The sequence below is a fragment of the Trichechus manatus genome, unplaced genomic scaffold (genome assembly GCF_000243295.1).
Source record: "Trichechus manatus latirostris isolate Lorelei unplaced genomic scaffold, TriManLat1.0 scaffold00002, whole genome shotgun sequence".
NCBI lineage: Eukaryota > Metazoa > Chordata > Mammalia > Sirenia > Trichechidae > Trichechus > Trichechus manatus.
Window position 1 is genome coordinate 20,285,423 of NW_004443938.1, and position 19,207 is coordinate 20,304,629.

A 19,207-nucleotide genomic window follows, 5' to 3' on the forward strand; every position below is an offset into this window, starting at 1 on the left:
GAACTCAAATTCTAGTAAGAAGACCAGACTTAATGGTCTGACTGAGACTGGAGGAACCCCGGAAAGCACGGCCCCTGGACTCTCTGTCAAGCCAGAACTAAAACAACTTCCGAGGCCAACTCTTCAGACAGGGATTGGACTGGACTGTGGGACATAAAGTGATATGAGAAGTGTGCCTCTTAGCTCAAGCAGATGCAAGAGACTAAACGAGCAGCTTCTGTCCAGAGGTGAGATGGGAAGACAGAGGGTTAGGAGCTGGCTGAATGGACATGGGGTATCGGGTGGAAATGAGAAGTATGCTGTCACAGTACGGGGAGAGCAATTAGGGTCACATAACAATGTTTGTATAAATTTTTGTATGGGAGACTAACTTGAAATGTAAACTTAAACTACAGTTAAAAAAAAAAAGATTTACAGCCTTGGAAACTCTATGGGGTAGTTCTACTCTGTCCTATAGGGTTGCTATGAGTCGGAGTCAACTTGACGGCAATGGGTATTTTTTTTTTTTCCTGTGTATATTCTCAACAACAAGTTGTAGATGTCTCTCTGTTCTAACTTCTCTTCTGTGTATCAGACCCATAGACCCAGCTGCCAACTCGCCATTTACCCTTGGAAGTCTCATAAGCCCCTCAAACTGAGCATTTCCAAAACCAATATTATCTGCCTCCCCACCCCCAGCCCACCAACTGCCCCCCATGTCGATAAATGACTCCACTATCCAGGCTTGCGATTCAGAATCTCAATTATTGACCCCACACTGCCCCCCATGACAGATCATCAGGCCTCGTGATATTTCTTGATCTTATGATGGCTCTCAGCCCAACTGCCGCTGCTTCCATCCTGGCCATTATCAGCTCTTGTCGTGTTTATTATAATAGTTTATTAGCTAGTCTCCAGCTTCAATTCTCTAGAAGCTAGATGCCACTGGTATTTTAGGCAGAAACTCCTTTCTTAGGAAAGGCTGTCGTATGCCTTGCAGGATATTTAGCTTCCATGCCCGCAACTCATTAATTTCCAAGAACACTGTTGTCATTATGACAACCAAACACATGGCGGGGGCATGCTGGGGAGTAGGGTGGGGCAGTATCACACCCCCGAACGCTGCCTTGAGAGTCACTAATGTAGAAAGATTGCACCACTTCCCAGCTAACATCATTTGACTTCTTAGCGGAATCTCCTTTTTAAATGCCCCCTGGCCATCTCTGCAGTATCATTTTTGTCAGTGCTTTAAAAAGAACCCTCCTTGTGCTCAGGTTTCAAGTTCTAGAGGCAACCCCACCTGCTTTTCCAGGAACTAGGTATGCCCTGTGGCTATCAGGGATAAGAAGGATCAAGCGCAAGGTGGTTTTCAAATTAGCCTGGATTTATAGTACTGGCTCTCTGTTCATTAATTATACTATGTAACTTGGGATTGCGAGGAGACCAACTAGAAGCAAAAGCACAGGGTTAAGAGTTAGGGCTGGGCTTGAGTACTCAGCATCCTGTAGTGGGAAACTAACACACTGGGCCCTTATTTCATCGCTTAGGAAATGTGACTCTACCTCTGGTTAGGCTGGGTGACACAAACGGTGAAGCACTTGATCACCAGCCACAGCTGGTGGTTCAAACTCACCCAGCGGCATCTCAGAACAGGCCTGGCAATGTGCTTCCAAAAGGTCACAGCCTTGAAAATCCTATGGGGTCAGAACTGACTCGACAGCAACTAACAACAACTCTACCTCTGGTCTCCAAACGTGAGCATTATGGTGAAGCTTTTCTTAAGAAATTATATACAAAACTACCCTCTAGCATGACAATTTTAACATCAACAAACAACGGAGGGATATGGCAAAGTTACAAGATAACCTCCCTCATAATTGTAAAACAATGTAAAAACATTTAAGTTTAGATATCAAAAGAGAGCTTTGGAACTAATTTGCTCTGTCAACTTTTACCTAAATCACAATTTAAAAAAAAAAAACTTAATGGGGTATTTAAATCTTCATGGAATATCCAAAAAAAAAGAGGTTTGGTTTCCAAGTAGAGACAGCATTTAAAAAAAAAAAAAAAGTCGTGATGACCGTCACCACCATGCCATCCCCAAGTCCTGATTGCTGTAGTGAAGACCGGTGTTCTTACAACTTAAAAGCTGGTGCTCTAAGTCTCAGCTCTCTCCTATGTAAAAGTAGGGCCCAGATCATCTTAATTTGAGTGATACTGTATGCTGGGAACAGCAGGGTGTTTGGTGGTAAGGGGAAACTGACCACCTGGCATTTGTACAAGAACTGTGCCAGGGTGACCAGCAGGTCCATTTCCTGAACACCATGGGAAATGATCAGTTATGGAGACTTAGATTTCTGTGACAGTGGTTTTGTACTCGGGTTCCAGCCTCTTTACTATCAGGGATCCTCGCACCATGCCCATGTCCTCTCTTGCAGAGTTGGATAGAGTTTTTAACTCGGGTTATTTGTTGGGCATTCAGACTATCCAGAACTGTACATAGAACTATTTCTTTTGGGGAGTGGGAGGTCAGCCAGACTTTCAATAAGATTCTAATGAAAGGGATCCCTAGCCCAAAAAGGTTAAGAATCACAGACATGGATCTTTGCACATTCGCACATATCCCAGGTACATTTCAAACTCCCATAATGCTCTGTGGACTGTGTCAGAGGATGGCTAAGCAGTTGAAAGCAGAACTAACTGTGTGATGAGTATCACAACACTAAAGAGAAGAGTGATCAAAGCTGAATCAAGGTGAAATTACAGAAAGAAAATCCATAGCATTTAATTTGATTGTAATTTATTTAGATAAAAGAAAATTTGCCACCAAATGGCAAACAGAACTAGGAATTAAATATTGTCCTAGACTAAACTGCTGAGCTTAAAGCTTACAGTGAAAGCTAAAATTTCCAGCCCTAGACTATTCTGTAGTTCCAAACGTCAAAGGAAAATACCGGAACAAGTGTCGATGTAGAGAGAGAGGCAACTCACGTGTACCATTAGCAAAATAACCTGAGGGGAACATTTTATATTCCTCGATTACAGGAAGTGGCAAGAATTTACAAGCCTTGCATTGTTTTCTATCGTACATGGCTTCATAGTAATGCCAAAAATAGCAAAATGTAGGCACTTGCTCCAACTTCTGCAGTTTACATTTGATTATTATGGACTTGATGAATTAACAACAGCTTCAGAAATGTAAAACAGAATTGTATTTCATGCTACTGTTGATATTCCTGTTGTGAATACAATGTTGCTCAACGGACACAGGTATAGAGATTGTACAAAGTAATCAAGGGCACATTCAGATATTAGTACAAAAGACACAGTAAATAAGCAACTGCTGCTGGAAAACCAATTGTGACGGTCAGCATGACCAGGCCACACGCGGTAACAGGAGATCAAACATGAATGGAACGGGGGCAGGATGGAATTTAAATAGAAAATCTGTTTTCCCCAAACTACACAAATCTTTAACCTGTTCGAAAACAGCACAAAGTTTCTTCCTGCAGTCAAGAGAAAGTTTGTCAATATTCATAGCTGTCATGAGGTTCTTACAAATTGCTAGCATCTCCAAATACACGTTAGATGATCTTCAAAAACTGACAACAGCACTTGGATTTTTTTTTTAAAGTCTCAAATTGGCAAAAGAAAGAGATACTGAGATCAGAGTTTTTCAATTTGGGGATTCTGAAGTTTAATAATTAAGCACAAGTGGCTATCATATACATTTGGGAATAGGCCCTAAAAGGATTTTAAATGTTTTCCAACCACAAGACCATAATAAGGTATCTGACTAATATGGTCAAATTTTTTTTTTTTTCCAATTATTGGAGTCAGGTTTGTTAACCTAAGAGAAAACACTTTCCAGCTTTAACAACAAATTTTCTTCCCGCTGAAAGTACAGACTTTCCAGAAAGCTGTACTTTCTAGAAAAGCTGAAATTTAAGTTCTCAAACTGGAGTAATGACTTCAGAAGTATATATGCCAGGCCAGTTCTAGGTATGAAAAAATAAAGCTTTACCGTAGCTAACTTTAAAGTAGTACATGAACGACCGATGACAGACTGTCCTCTGCGTGACAACTGTCTGACAAAATACTTACATGTGACTATGGCACATAAATCACTTTGAGATTTAAAACATTTTTCAAGATCACCTTTTATTTTAGGCAAGCCATTTTTACTAATAGGTCTTCTTGAAATTTCTTTCTTGAGACACTTGTCATTGTTTTCCAATGTAAAACCAAAAATACTGACACAGAAAACGGACTTTTTCAGAAAATACCACCAGATGGTAGAATTGTACCAGTAACATCAGTCTGAAAAGCCAGTGGTTTATCTCAACAGATGCACCTCTGCCAGGACATCCTCGAGCACGTAACTCAAATCAGTGTAAAGTGATCATGTAGTGACTGCTAGACCAGAACTTCCAAGCTAGACCAGAACTTCCAAGTGAATCTGCTTTTAGAATCCAATAAACATGTGTCCCAGGCTTCCTGAATTTCTAATAAAACCAGCAAATTTAAGTGAAGCAAATATTTTATTTAAATCATTTGTCAAATCACAATTTATCCAAATGAACATAATGCAACATTGTTCTTAAAAGAGTGGGCAAAAATATGGCACAGACACAATCCAGCATCTATCAAAATACCATTTCTAAAGAACCTGCTACCTATTTCACGCTGTGTGTGTGAATGTGGTCCAGCATGTAAGAGTGGAATCAAAAACGTACAACAGTCAATTCTTTTCTTCATTAGATGGAGAACACTTCACTACTCTGCCTCGGGAGCAAGCATACTCATCTGTTCAAACCACCATAAACATTAGGAAAAAAGATTTAAAGTTAATCCGTTACTGAGAAACACTTCTTTCCAGCCTCCACTGAGCTAGAAAGAAAAATTTCGCAGTAACAATGGAACATTCTGTCCATTTCAAAGATGCTTTGAAATTTTTAGCACACTGTGCAGAATAGGAAAGGGAACAATTTCAGCATCATACTAAACACTGACCTAATCATTGGCGAAATGGTTAAAGTAAGAATTGTACCTTCTGGTCAGGAATGGTATTTCTGGAAGCTCTGTTTTCACAGGTTATCATGGAGGCTGAAAGCTTCCCAGGGCTTCCCCACGGCTGCATGCCCCGTCGTATATTGTGTAAAACAAAAGGCATGTACTACTGTGCACATTTCCTTAAACATTAAGAAAAAATATACAATAGATACAGAAGGATTACTTATGACATACATATAAATACACAAAGTATCATTATACTCCAGTTTGAGAAGCAGAACTAGGTATTGCCAACTCCAGTTCCGGGGTAAGAATTTAGAACATTAAATCAGAAACATTATATAGTAGCAAGGGACAGTAACGGGAGCCTTGAAAAGAGGAAACGTGAACAGGTGAAGCTCCCGATGAAGCCTCAGGATTGTCAGGGGTCTCGGGGGTGAGATCGGTCGACGTGCCTGTTCTCGGGCTCTCACAGTTTCTGAAATACTGGTCTTGAGTCTCATCAGCAGCATTCCTTTTCTTCTACTACTCGTCTTCACATTCTCCTCTTGCAAATATACAATGAATTTAACTGTGGAAGGAAAAAAGAACCAAATCAATCAATAAAATCTCCTTTTCCTCCTTCATTCCCTAACGGCAGACTGGTTGTGAGCGTGAGCTGCAGCAATCGGAAACCCTACCAATACCACAGTTTAATTCCATAAACAAGAAAGATAGTGAGGGTCCAGATCATATTATGCTATGATACCACAAAACGTGGCTAGGCTCCCCAAGGCCAACAGTTGGGCTCATCATATGCATTGGGAAATTTTCAAGAATGATTGTTACAACTGCAGGGGAAGAAATCCATTGTTTTCTAGACAGCTATCAACTAGGTTTCAAGCAGTATATGATATGAACCCACTTTTGGCTTCTGCAGGAGAAAGATGCGGCAGTCTGCTTCCGAAAAGATTACAGCCTTGGAAACTCTATGGGGGAGTTCCGTCCTATAGGGTCGCTATGAATTGGCATGGCATCGACTCAATGGCAACGGGTTTGGCTTTGGGTTTGGCTTCTGGTTATAAAAAATACATTCAGCAGACTAGATGATATGGTGATGAGTGAGCACAACATATTTCTTACGTTTTTGAGCCAAACGCACACAAACATGCGCGTGTACACACACCGTCTCATTTTCTCCTAAAGCAGTCACGTTGGGGATAAAGGAAGCCATTCTTTTCATTTCAGTGAGAAAAAAACGAAACTATCCTAGATCTTCTAGTCTAGTTGATAGTTATTTCCCCAACTGAGGTTTTGTGTAAAATTACAATTATCTGAACTCCAGCTTCCTTTATAACTAATTTGCCACCAAATGGCATAAAAGAGGGGTGCTGGGGGCACTGTGGTTAAGAGCTGCGGCTGCTAACCAAAAGGCTGGCAGTCTGAATCCACCAGCTGCTCCTTAGAAACCCTATGGGGCAGTTCTACTCTGTCCTATAGGGTTGCTATGAGTCGGAATCCACTTGACGGTAATGGGTTTTTTTTTTTTGTTTTTTTGTTTGGCATGAAAGGAAAAAAATCATTTCAATAGAAAAGGATGCTTACTTACACAATGTCTGAAGATTCTGTAAGTTCTGATTTTGCTGACTCCTTCTCTTGTTTATGGATCTCCTCCCGTGGCTGTGTTTTCATCTCGTTTTCTGACTCGCTATGCACTTTGCCTTCCTGAAATTCCACTCCTTCGACGTCGTCCTTCTTTTTTAGTTTTGGTCCATTTGTGTCTGGGGACTCTTTGGTTAAGTCTCCTGAGGCGTCAGTATCTTCCAGAGCTGAGTTCTGGTTCTCCGGGTAGTCAACAGAATCACCTTTCTCAGCACCTTTGGATTCAAACGGTGACTTCTCGATACTTTCTCCTACCGTGGCACTGTCGTCATTTTCTGGGACAGACTCCGTTCCAACTGCATCTCCCTTTTCCGCTGATGGGAGAACAACCACTTCAAGCTGCTGCTGGTCACTTACACAGGGGCTTTCCACCTCAGCGGTCATCATCTTTTCTGCCACTTCACTGTCACCTTTGGAGCTATCAGAACGCGTGTGTTCCACGGTGGCTAGCTCTGACTTCTCTCTGGTCACCACGGTTTGTGTTTCATCCTCTGTAGAGGCCTGAAGTTCACTTGGTTCTTTCTCGGGTTCCTGTCCAGCTTCCTGGTTGTCAGCTATGATCACCTGATCCTGTGCCTGGGAGTCAGGTGCAAACATTTCAGTGGCTGCTTCTTCTGTACTCACTAACTGGTCAACAGCTGTCTGAATTATGTTTTGCACCAGTTTACTACTCTCACTCTCAATTCCCAAAATCTCATTTTCAGCCTTTGAGTCCTCCTCTTGTGTTACACTCACTTTGACTTCCTGACAGACAACCTGTTCATGGTCTTCATCTGGCTTCCATTTCTGTGATGTGGTTTCATCTCCTTCCAGGTCAGAACTTCCTCCTTTCTCAGCAGGAGCGGATACTATTACTGGTATTGATTCTGCCTGAGACTCAGTCCCTGCGGGCACCGTATCTTCCCCTGACTGAGCAGTAGCGTCTTCATCTTTCTCAGAGGATTCTTCTTCAGGTACCAAGTGTGCATCCGCAGACTCCAGAGATTCAGTTCCTGTTTCTGAAATCTTGATAGTCTCTCCTACCATCTCTTCCTCTACGGCTGCAACTGTTAATGATACGTCAGAGCTCTGAACTTGTATTTCTGTAGATACTGTCTCCTCTTGAACTAGGCGAGGAGGAGAGCTTTCTTCAAAACTGGTAACTTCATTTTCCCCGTCTACAACAGTCCCTTTAACTGTCTGAACTGGTTGCTCACTGAGTTCTTCCGATATGGTTACAGCTGTTTTGTCCTCAAGTTCCTCTTCATTTACTTGGGTTGGCCTGGCTTCAATCTCCTCCTTTTCTACTTGAATTACCATTTCTCTCTCCACTGGGGTTGAAAGAGACTCAGTGTGACTCTGGAGTTCAATACTATCAGAGTAAGAAGCACTCTTTTGAAATACAGCTTCTTCGGTAACTTCATCTTCAAGGGCAACTTCAGCTACCTTTTTCTGACTGACTGTTATTTCTGCGTCTGTAGACACCTCAACTCCTTCAGCAAAGGGTGTGTCTTTGCTTTTCTCATCAGTAAATTGATCAGTCTCTTGAATCACTTCAGTCTTTGAAAGAATGGACACAGTTTCCGCTGATACCTCTTTATCTGTACGTTCTAGAACTTCCATTTTTGATTGTTCTTTACTTTCTTCCTTGGATTGAAAACTGGAAGGTAAGGGAGCCATTTCTTTCTGCGCAGGAACTGCCTCTGCTTCTGTGAGCTCTGACTGTATACCAGGTGCAACCTCATCATCTTCATGGATTTCCTTGATCTTGTCTTGCTGTGTTATATTCTGAGTTTCGAAATCTACTACTGGAGTGCTTCTATCGGTCTCATTGTCTGTAAGGGATTCAACCGAGTCAAGGGGAATAGTCTGTTCCTTTGTAATCTCCTGTGATTCGACCTCAGCTAAGGTTTCCGCTTGAGAAGTACTTAAAAGACCACTGGACTCTACACTCTCTGGGACTTCAGGCACTTTTTCAAAGCTTTCTAGGGTGGTCTGTACAATTACCTTTTCTTGTATAAAATCCTCAGTTTTAGTTTCTTGTACATGTACTGTTAACCCAACATCCATCTCTTTCTTCATGTCTAGCACATTAGAATCCTCTTCTGCTTCTTCCACCTTCTCTGGTATTTTTGAATCTACTTTTTGGGTGGCCTGAGTTGTGTCTTCTTGCCCACTGGAGTCAGGCAGCTGTGATTCTTCCTTAACTTTTTCTGCCACCACCTGCAGGACCTCTTGAGTTCGCCTCCCTAGGTCTTCTAGGTCTGGAGCATCACCTTCTACCTCCTGAACTGGTGTGGCTTCCTCTGTGGTGTCTGGCGAGTCGGTTAACTGGGAAACTGCAGAAACCATTTCTGTGGTCTCTTCAGCACCGGATGCTTCTGTCACTTCTTCAGCACAAAATCCGTCCGTCGTTTCTGCAGCTGTCACAGTTTCAGAAGCTAATTCCACCTCACTAGCAACCATGTCATCACTGGCATCTTTGCTCTTTGGCAAAGTTTTGGTAACGATGGGAACTTCTTCTGCAATAACTTCTCTTTCAAGTACCTCCTCAGTTGATGGTTTGGCTTCATCTTCTGCTTCTTCAAGAGGTTCTGTCACTGACGCAGATATCCAAGAAGGAGATCTCTCTTCAACACTGGTGACTGCCCTCATCCCATCAACAACAGTCACGGTCACCGTATGAACCAGGCTCTTGCTGAGCTCCTCCGACACGCACACAGCCACCTTTTGCTCAGGTTTCTCTTCACCTTTCTGGGCCTGCTGTGCTTCCGTTTTCTCCCGTTCTACAGCATCATACTCAGACAGAGGTACTACAGCTGGGACTTCAGAATCATCTTCGATGACTTCTGTTGGACCTGTATCCTCAGTAGTGGCTTGTTCTTGCTTCCCATCTAATCTTTTCTTCTTTCGTCCAGGAATAAATTTCTTAATTGAAACCCAAGACTCTTCTTTCCCGGGCTCAACATCTGAAGCTGAATGTTCTATACCAGACCCAGTTACAGAGTCTTCATTTTTCTCTTCCAGTTTTGACTTTGATTTTTTTCTTGCAGTGACTAATCTTTTAAATGATTCCCAGGTGGAAACTCCCTCGCCTTCAGAAGGGCTTCCAGCTTGTTCAGGTGAAAAACTTCCTGGCCCTTGATCATGTTCTTGGTAAGTGGCAGGGATATTGTCTGTCCCTGTTTCTTTGTCTTTTCCTGCTTCATCTGTTTTTTGGCTGTCTCCTCCCATTGTCTTTGGCCCCACTTCCTCATCAGAAGATGACCCTTTTCTTGCCCTCTTCTTGGATGATCCCACACAAATTAAAGCTTCCCAAGATACTGAAGTATCAACCTTACGCTTTGGTTCTTCTGGCTTTTGCTCCTCTCCATTTCCTTTTATTTCCTCTTGCATTTCAGAGGCTGCGCTCTCAGTGGAGGACAAAGTAGCACTCTTTGCTTTATCCAATTCATCTTCTTTATCACTTTCAGAAAGCCTTCTAACACGTTTCTTGGGTGTCACCATCTTTTTGAAAGATGCCCATGGAGTAACACCTTCTCTTTTTTTCTCTCCATCAGAAGTAGTACCTTCTTCAACTTCCCCATCCTGTTGTCCATCTGCTATTCCTTTCTCTAGACATGTAATCTCCTCAGGTTCTTCAGGCGATGAAGCAGAGCTCTCACCCTTCTGTTCATCTGTACTGTCTGGAGACTCTGCAGGAACTTGACTGTGCTCCCCTGACTCTTCCTCTCCTCCTCCTCTTTTCCCTTTCTGTTTCTTTCCAGAGAGCTTTTTTAAGCCAGTGCTAGTAAAAAGTTTCTTTAAAGGGCTTCCTTGCACCTTAGTTCTCTCTTGTGCTGACAGCATTTCCACCTCATTCACAATGCCTTGTGGGTGTTTAGAGGACACTTTTTCTTCAGGACTTAGTTCAGTTGGCTGGGTGTGGTCCTCTCCAGGGGCACATACTTCTTTGGTCTTTACCAGTTCCTCAGCAGGCTCAGCTTCCTGCAGCTCAGCATTTGTTTCGACAGATTTCTCAGGGGGCAATGACTCTACTGCTTCTTCTACCTCAGCTTTCTGCTCCTCTGTTGTCTTCTCCTCAGTACTAACGTGGACTTCTGCAACAATCTCTACCTTTTCATCAAATATTTCTGTTGCTAAAGGAGCGGTTTTCTCTTCAGAAGGTCTCTGCAAGTCATCAACTTGATCTTCACAGGGCAGCTCTATTTTCTCATATTCAGCTGACAACCTGGCATCGTTAACACTTTCGCTCTTCTCCTTTGGGGGTAGTTCAGAAGCACTCGGTTTCTCAGAGGTATCCTCTGTCTTTCCATTTTCTTCTATTTCTACTTCTTCTGGCTCTTGTTCCTTTTTCTTCTCAGCAGAATCCAGTTCATCCTCCTTTGGTTTCCTGAAACTGGTCTTTTTTCTCCAGCCCGACCAACCTTGAGTGAAGAATTTTTTAAAGGATGATGCTGTCTCACTGGCCGTCGGACTGGTTGGAGACTCTGGAGATTTGCTAGACTCTTTTTCTTGTTTTTCTTCTCCTTCTTCCTTGCCTTCCTCTGCTGCTCGATCAGACTCAGCTTTAAGAACAATTTCATCATTGCCTTGCTCACTTTTAGCTGTTTCTTCAGGTTTCTCTATAGACTGTTTGAGTTCACTTTCTTTGGGAGCTGCCTCTCCAGCCTCCAAGCTGGACTCCTGGTGATCACCAGCCCCATTTGAGACTCCTGTTCCTTCAACTTCATCTTTTTTGACCGTGAGTAGTTGGACAGTATCAGACTTCTCGGACTTATCCTTTTTCACAGTGAATTTAAAGCCAACAAACTTAAAAACCTTCTTAAATCCAACATCATTAGACTGGGACTCAGTAGGTTGTGTTAACTCTTCCACATTACTTTCTGAATAAGTAATCTGCTCCATTATTTCCGGCATTTCCTCCTGCCCATCCTTCGCGACGTCTTGAACAACCTCTGAGTTAGCAGCCATCTCTTTATCTGAATCTTTTTCACTCACATCTTCAGACTCCCTCTGTCCAACTATTAACAAAAAAAAAGGAGGGGAAGAAGGGGAAAAAATGATTACAATTTAAGAAATTTAAATATTTGTACAACATGACTAATTAATACTTTCTTTAATGTCAGCCATGCCTCCTCCCTGCATCCCCCAAAAACGGTAATTCCAGGTTACAGTAAGGGTCTTAACAGAATTAGGCAATAGCTGCTTCTTTCAAATGACCTTTAAACTTTAAACGCTCAAAGGTATTACTCTGCTGTTTCTATTTCCTGTAAAGGGAGAATTAACAAGCCCAACTCACAAAAACTTAAGATACACATATAAACAGCCATGGCATCACTAAAAGTGGGTCAACTAGATACTTATCTTCTGTTGCAATGCAAAATGGAATCACATATGACATCCATGATTTTCAAGTTTTAAATATAACTTTCACTGTATAGAAAATATAGAGTTATTAGAATAAGCTAAATAAGAATACAAACAAGTATCTAGACAAATCTAGCAGAGGATATTCTATATGATAACTAGCCTGATCTCTTCAACAAGTTCCAAAAAGGGACCAGAGCTCTTTGGAGAAATTCCAGGTCTGGGGTAGGGAAAATACAGAAACACTTTATTGTGACAGAAACGAGGTGCTCAAAAAGTGATAGGGACAGGTCACAGAAGCCAACCTGAAAGGACTCCTACTGGCCAAATAAACCAAACCAAACCCACTGCCATCGAGTCAATTCTGACTTACAGCAACCCTATAGGACATAGCCCCATAGGGTTTCCAAGGAGTGGCTGGTGGATTTGAACTGTTAACCTTTTGGTTAGCAGCCGATCTCTTAACCACTGTGCCACGAGGGCTCCAGTGGCCAAACACTGCAGCTTAAAAAGGAATGACAGTGACAACTTATAACACATTGAATTAAAAAAAAAAACTCATAAATCGATAGTGATATTAAAAGTAAATGGGGAGCAGAGAGTACTTCTTAATGGAAAAATGACAAATAAATAAATAAGACATAATTTCCACTTTGATCCTTCAAGGAGTCCTAGTGGCACAGTGGTTAAGTGCTTGGCTGCTAACCAAAAGGTCGGCGGTGTGAACCCACCAGCAGCTTGGCAGGAGAAAGATGTGGCAGTCTGCTTCTGTAAAGATTTACAGCCTTGGAAAGCCTATGGGGCAGTTCTACTTTGTCCTGTAGGGTCATTATGAGTTGGAATCGACTCGACAGCAACAGGTGAAGTTTTTTGGTTTGATACTTTAAGTTATTCTCTTTAGAATTTTACATTTAGAAAGTCACTATCTACAACACCACTGTAATAGCTCACTCAGTCAAGAATCATCAAGTAATGCTAAAACCAGTGGGTGAAAGGTTGTCAGGAAACATGCAGTTTCAGAGTATCAAAATACAGATTACTTATTAAACTGTAAGAAGAAAAGTACCTTTATGATAGAGAAATCTGGGAGGTGCCAGCTTAACCAAGTAATCAAATTTAACATCACCAATGACAGGACAAACTGTCATCATGCGTCCTGATTTGAGGCTAACAAATCATCCATGCCACATTCCTGACAAAAATGTCTAATGGAATTCAATCATGAGGAAGCAATCAGACAAATCCTCATTGAAAGATATTCTGTAAAACTACTAGCCTGGTATGAAATGTCAATGTCACGAAGGACAAAAATTGAAGGATCAAAAACAACTGAATTATCTGCAAGTAACTTTCAAATAGTTTAGGGAGAGGGAGAGAGAGAGAATGTGAATAAATATGTGGCCAAATATTAACAATTGCTGAGTCAGGTCAAGGGTATGTGGCTATTTATTATATTTTTCTGTTGGTTTGAAATTTTAAAAATAAGGGGGGGAGGAAGTTCATATTTAATAAAAAAGGGGGGGTACTATGCTAAATTAAGTGATTGAAGGAATGTAACCAGAGATGCCAGGTATTGTCCTAGAATAGGTATTGATTAGGACAAAACCAGTTAAAGGACCATTTTGGGTCTTCTTGGGGGAGATCTGAGTATGAGTTTGGATTAGGTTAGTTTTTTTTTTAAAGATTAGATGAGTTTTTACAGAAGTGAAAGCAGGTTACCCAACAGTGTGAGCCCATTTTGATTTAAAAACAAAGCAACTCTTTCCTCAACACACACTCCCTCACACACATACACCTCTCATGTGATCTCTGGTGGATGGGAATATACTATATTTTAGTTTTACTTGTTTGAATTTTCTAATATCCTATACAGGACACATAGTGCTTTCTGTAAGAAACAAAAAGATTATTTAAAATTGACACAAAAGTTGTTTTAATAAAAATTGTAAAAATATACTTAATGTTAGCATAAAATGAAGCTTGATAATTGTGACCAACTTATATCAATGCTTGGAGCATAGCAATAAATATTTGAAATACAGAAACATTTGGAAATACAAAAACAATATACTCCCCCAAACCCATACATTCCTTCAATTTACTATATTATTTCCCCATGAAAACTATTTTACTCTTTATGTGAAATATACAAATATATGTCCACAAATTTCCATTGTACGATTGGGTTTTATTTTGAAACAGAAACCCAGAAAGCTAAGGGAAACTATCCAAGGAACCACCAAATCAAGACTAGCGCCCAGGCACGCAGAGTCCTGTTTCAATGTCTTTTGTACTATGCTATGGTTTGTGTGTTCCTATGATGCTGAACAAGTTTCAGCAGACTAAGAAGGACTAGAAAGAAGGGCCCCATGATCTACTTCCACAATCAACCAATGAAAACCCTATGGATCATGAAAGTCTGATCAGCAAAAAACCATGGGATGGCACAGGACTAGGCAGCGTTTCATTCCACTGCGCTTGGAGTCACCATGAGTCGAGGCCTAATTCACAGAGACTAACGACCTACTGAAAGCTAACGGAAAGCCCCTTTTTTCCTTTTCAAACATAACAGATTTTGGTTATTCACAAGATGAAACCGGCAGACTATCTGGGCCCCTGGTCCTCAGACGGTAGGAAGGGATACCACTGCCCACACACTACAGAGCTAGACAGCCCCACTGCTTTGGAGACAGTGCGTAGGCTGCCTCTACCTTTCTCTGTAAGAGCCGCAATAACTCCTTAGCCCACGCTCACTTACTCTGACATTAGCAACGAAGGGAGCAGTCAAACAAACAAACTGAGAAATGGACATTTCAGATTGAGAAGGAGGTTTGGAGAAAAACCAAGAATCTCGCTGTTTTGATCTAAAGTACACTTCCTAAAGGGTTTTCCTTTTTCTTTTTTAACTACTATAAAATACACATCTGTGACCAACTTTAGAATTTACACATAAACCAAAAAAGAAATATTACCATTGACATTAAACAGTGAGGCAAATATTTAAAGAAAAATTCAGACATGCAAGATTATACTGTCCAGAAGTCTTTAACCTTTTTTCTACATTTTAGATCATGAACATTCTCTTCTGATTATTTTTCAAAGCATAATCTGTAGTGAGAAGAAAATGCTCTAAGTTTCCATTTTTCCTATTATAAGCCATTCTTCCTGTTGTAAGTGATGTACTTCCTTAAAGTTTAATCTATTTCTTTTGATCTGCTTCTGAAAGGTCATAACCTTGGAAACTCTATGGGATGCAGTTTTACTCTACATACGAGGTCGCCGTGAGTCGGAACTGACTCAAAGGCAACTAACAACAATTTTCTTCAACTGTTTCTTCAAACTCTCCAATTATAAAAGCATACTCAATAGAGAACTTTCTGTAAACATTTCTAATGCAACATAAGAGATGGAAGCTTCTTTTTCTAAAAAGTGGATGATATAATTGGAAATACAAGACAAAAAAATTAAACCGCAATAATAAACTCTATTCTAGTACAACTTTACTAGTAATGAATACAAATATAAATCAGATTTCTTGCCAGCAGGCATCAGATAAAAACAAACACTCATGAACCTCTCTGGAATTCACTAGAAAATGCAGAGCCATTTTGCTAGCATAATGGGAAAAAGCAGGTGTTATACACACCAACCTCCAAGTCACTGTCTTTCTTCTATGCTCCAAAATCTGTATGTTTCAATTTGAAACATTTTTTTTATTTACTGTGCTTTAGGTGAAGGTTTACAGAGCCAATTAGTTTCCTGTTCAATAGTGTATACACAAATTGTTCCATGACATTGGCTGCAATCCTGCAATATGTCGGCACTCTCCTCTTTACCACTGAGTTCCCCATTTCCATTTGTCAGGTTTTTCTGCCCCTTCTTACAGTCTCATCTTTGCTTTTCTGGTCTCATATAGATGATTTTCTAAGGAACACTTTCCTCACGGGTGTTTACTGTTTATTTTATAGGCCTACTGTTTGGTTGAAAGGTGATCTCCAGGAATGGCTCCAGTTCCAAGTCAGAGGAGTGTCTAAGAGCCATAGTCTCAGGGGTTCCTCCAGTCTCTCTCGCACCAGTAAATCTGGTCTTTTTTTATGAATTTGAATTTTGTTCTACATTTTTTTCTCACTCTAACCAGGACCTTCTGCTGTGATCCTGGTCTGAGTGGTTAGTACTGGTAGCCAGGCACCATCTAGTTCTTCTGGTCTTAGGCTAGTGGAGGCTGTGATTCCTGTGGTCCCTTAGTTCTTTGGGCTAATTGTCTTTGGTTTTCTCTTCGCTCTCCTTTGCTCTGGATGGAAAGAGACCAATAGTTGTATCTTAGATGGCTAAATATCTTTTCAATTTAAACTCTGGGACAAAAGAAATGTTTACAGTGAAAACTACAGTAACAAAGATGAACAGTTGCCAACTGGCAAAACAAAACAGCTTTTGATAGTTCCAGTATTCACTGTGCCACCTGGGCCCTGCAGTTCCAGTATAGCTTAGCAACATTCTGAAGTTTTCTTTATATAGAGTAAGTGATATGTGGGCTGACCCCATTAAACAAACAAACAAGTAAGTCTATAGGATCACAGGAAATTTAAAAATCCTAACTGGTCAGCTGGTCTGTAGTGTCTTTTGACCTAAATAAGCCTATGAGCTACTATGGTCAGAACACTCTTCCACACAGGGGCCCTGCCGGCCCAGACGGTGCCTTTGTGCTCTGACCGCGAGGCTGGAAAACCCGAGGTCAGGCAGCTTTCAGCTTCCAATCTGCCTTCTGCGCAAGGTCCAACTTGCACACACTATAAACCGAGGCCTGTCTTCCTAAAATACCACTTTGATCACATCCTAAAGCTGTCAAACAGGGACTAGAAGACAGTCTACTGAGCTACTTAGCCTGGCAGCCAAGACCGTTTATAAATAGGAGCACCAGCATAAAAAACTTTTATTACACACTTAAAAATTAGAAGCCACAAACCACGTGCCTGAAACCGCCTTGAAACTTCGATTCTGCTGTTTTTTCAGTCTCATTTCCTATTACTCGTCTGCACATACCCCACATTGCCACCAAAGCAGCAAGGCCTGTTCCATCCTGTTCACCATCCTGCCTTGCATGAGGCTGGGCTCCCTAGTGGGGTCACCTTCTTGTCTTTCTAAATCCCACTCTTCTTTTTTCTTTTTATTGTTGTGCTTTAAGTTAAAGTTTACAATTCAAGTTAGTCTCTCATACAAAAATTTATACACACATTGTTTTGTAACCCTACTTGCTCTCCCTATACTGTGACAGCACACTCCTCCTTTCCACCCCGATTTCCCATGTCCGTTCAACCAGCTCCTGACCCTCTATGCTTTCTTATCTCGCCTCCAGACTAGAGCTGCCCATTTAATCTCATGTATCTACTTCAGCTAAGAAGGACACTCTTCACAAGTATCATTTTATGTCCCATAGTCCAGTCTAATATTTGTCTGAAGACTTGGCCTCGGGAATGGTTTCAGTTTTGGGCTAACAGAGAGCCCAGGGGGCACATCTTCCAGGGTCCCCCAGTCTCAATCAAACCATTAAGTCTGGTCTTTTTACCAGAATTTGAGTTCTGCACCCCACTTTTCTCCTGCTCCATCAGAGACTCTCTGTTGTGTTCCCTGTCAGGGTGGTCATTGTGGTAGCTGAGCACCATCTAGTTCTTCTGGTCTCAGGCTGATGAAGTCTGGTCTCAGGCTGATGAAGTCTCTGGTTTATGTGGCCCTTTCTGTCTCTTGGGCTAATACTTTCCTTGTGTCCATGGTGTTCTTCATTCTCCTTTACTCCAGGTGGGTTGGGACCAATTGATGCATCTTAGACAGCTGCTCGCTAGCTTTTAAGACCCCCAGACGCCACTCACTAGAGTGGGATGCAGAACATTTTCTTAAAAAACTGTTATGCTAATTGACCTAGATGTTCCCTGAAAGCATGGTCCCCAGACCTCCGCCCCTGCTACTCTGTCCCCGGACGTGTTTGGTTGTATTCAGGAATAAATCCCACTCATTTTGATGCCTGTATCAGTTTGCTACCTATCCTCCCACTCACCTGCCCAACACAATTCACTCTTTATTAAATATTACTGTCATGGGTTTAATTGTGTCCCCCAAATATGTGTCATCTTGGCTAGGCCATGACTCCCAATACTGTGTGACCCTCCACCATTTTCTCATCTCATGTAATTTTCCTACGTGTTGTAAATCCCACCTCTATGATGTTAATGAGGCAGAATTAGAGGCAATTATGTCAATGTGGCAGGGCTCAATCTACAAGATTAGCTGGTGTCTTGAGTCAGTCTCTTTTGAGATATAAAAGGTGGGGGGCCTCCTACCACCAAGAATGCTGAACAAGGAGCGGAGCACGAACTTTGGGCCCGAGGTCCCTGCTGCTGAGAAGCTCCTAGGACAGGGGAAGACTGATGACAAGGACCTTCCCCCCAGTGCCGACACAGAGAGAAAGACTTCCCCTGGAGCTAACACTCTGAATTTGAACTTCTAGCCTCCTAAAGTGTGAGAGAATAAACTTGTTTGTTAAAGCCATCCACTTGGCGGTATTTCTGTTGTAGCAGCACTAGATAACTAAGACAATCACAAAACAATATTCTTCCATTGTCACCTTCCCTGGTGACTCCAGCCCATAGCAATCTACTCCAAACCCTGCTTCCGCTTTGAAGTCAAGAGTCTCGGGGCTCTGTCCTTTGGCCGGGAACAATGTGTGGCCTTGGGGCCTCCCTTGGCCTGCAATACTGTTTTGAAACCTCATCTCCTTGACCGATGAAGTGTCTTGAGGAGAGGGTTTTGGGCACGTGCTCCACAGGGCCCATAATGAGGTCTCGTCCTCCTGGGCCCTCAGGAGGCCAGGACTTGGTAGCCCGCAGTTCATTCCAGTGCTGTCGAGAACAGAAACGCGTTACAGGGGGGTACCGGGGACTTTATTACTGGAGCCTCAGCCAACGAGTCTTTGTGCAACCCTAGAATTTGATGGCCTCCAGCACCATCCCTCAGCCTCAGCGCCTGCCTGATGCCCTTTGTCCCACCTCCCTGCATGCTTGTGTGTCAGCTGTTTAACTTCCCAAAAGAAAAGAAAAAAGAATGAAGAGCCCACACACCCCTATTTGGATGGGACTAAAAGAAACTGCTCCCTGCCCGCCACTGCCACCCTGGAGAAAGGCCGCTGGAGGCGCACGCTACTCACAGCACAGGTTACTCCACCAAGGCATGGCGC

The 19,207-nt window shown here is 42.0% G+C and overlaps 1 protein-coding gene across 2 annotated transcripts in view; it reads right to left on the reverse strand.

Moving 5' to 3' along the window:
• Positions 1–4,422: 4,422 nt before the first annotated feature.
• The window catches only part of AKAP12 (A-kinase anchoring protein 12), a 124,419-nt gene continuing 109,634 nt past the window's right edge, over positions 4,423–19,207 (reverse strand). For both annotated transcript variants that reach the window (XM_004368960.2, XM_023729113.1), the window contains 2 exons: positions 6,581–11,636; positions 4,423–5,563 (listed from right to left, as the gene is read on the reverse strand). In XM_004368960.2, the coding sequence (XP_004369017.1) occupies positions 5,560–5,563; positions 6,581–11,636 (5,060 nt within the window). In that variant the 3' untranslated portion in view covers positions 4,423–5,559. The remainder of the gene's footprint in view (positions 5,564–6,580; positions 11,637–19,207) is intronic.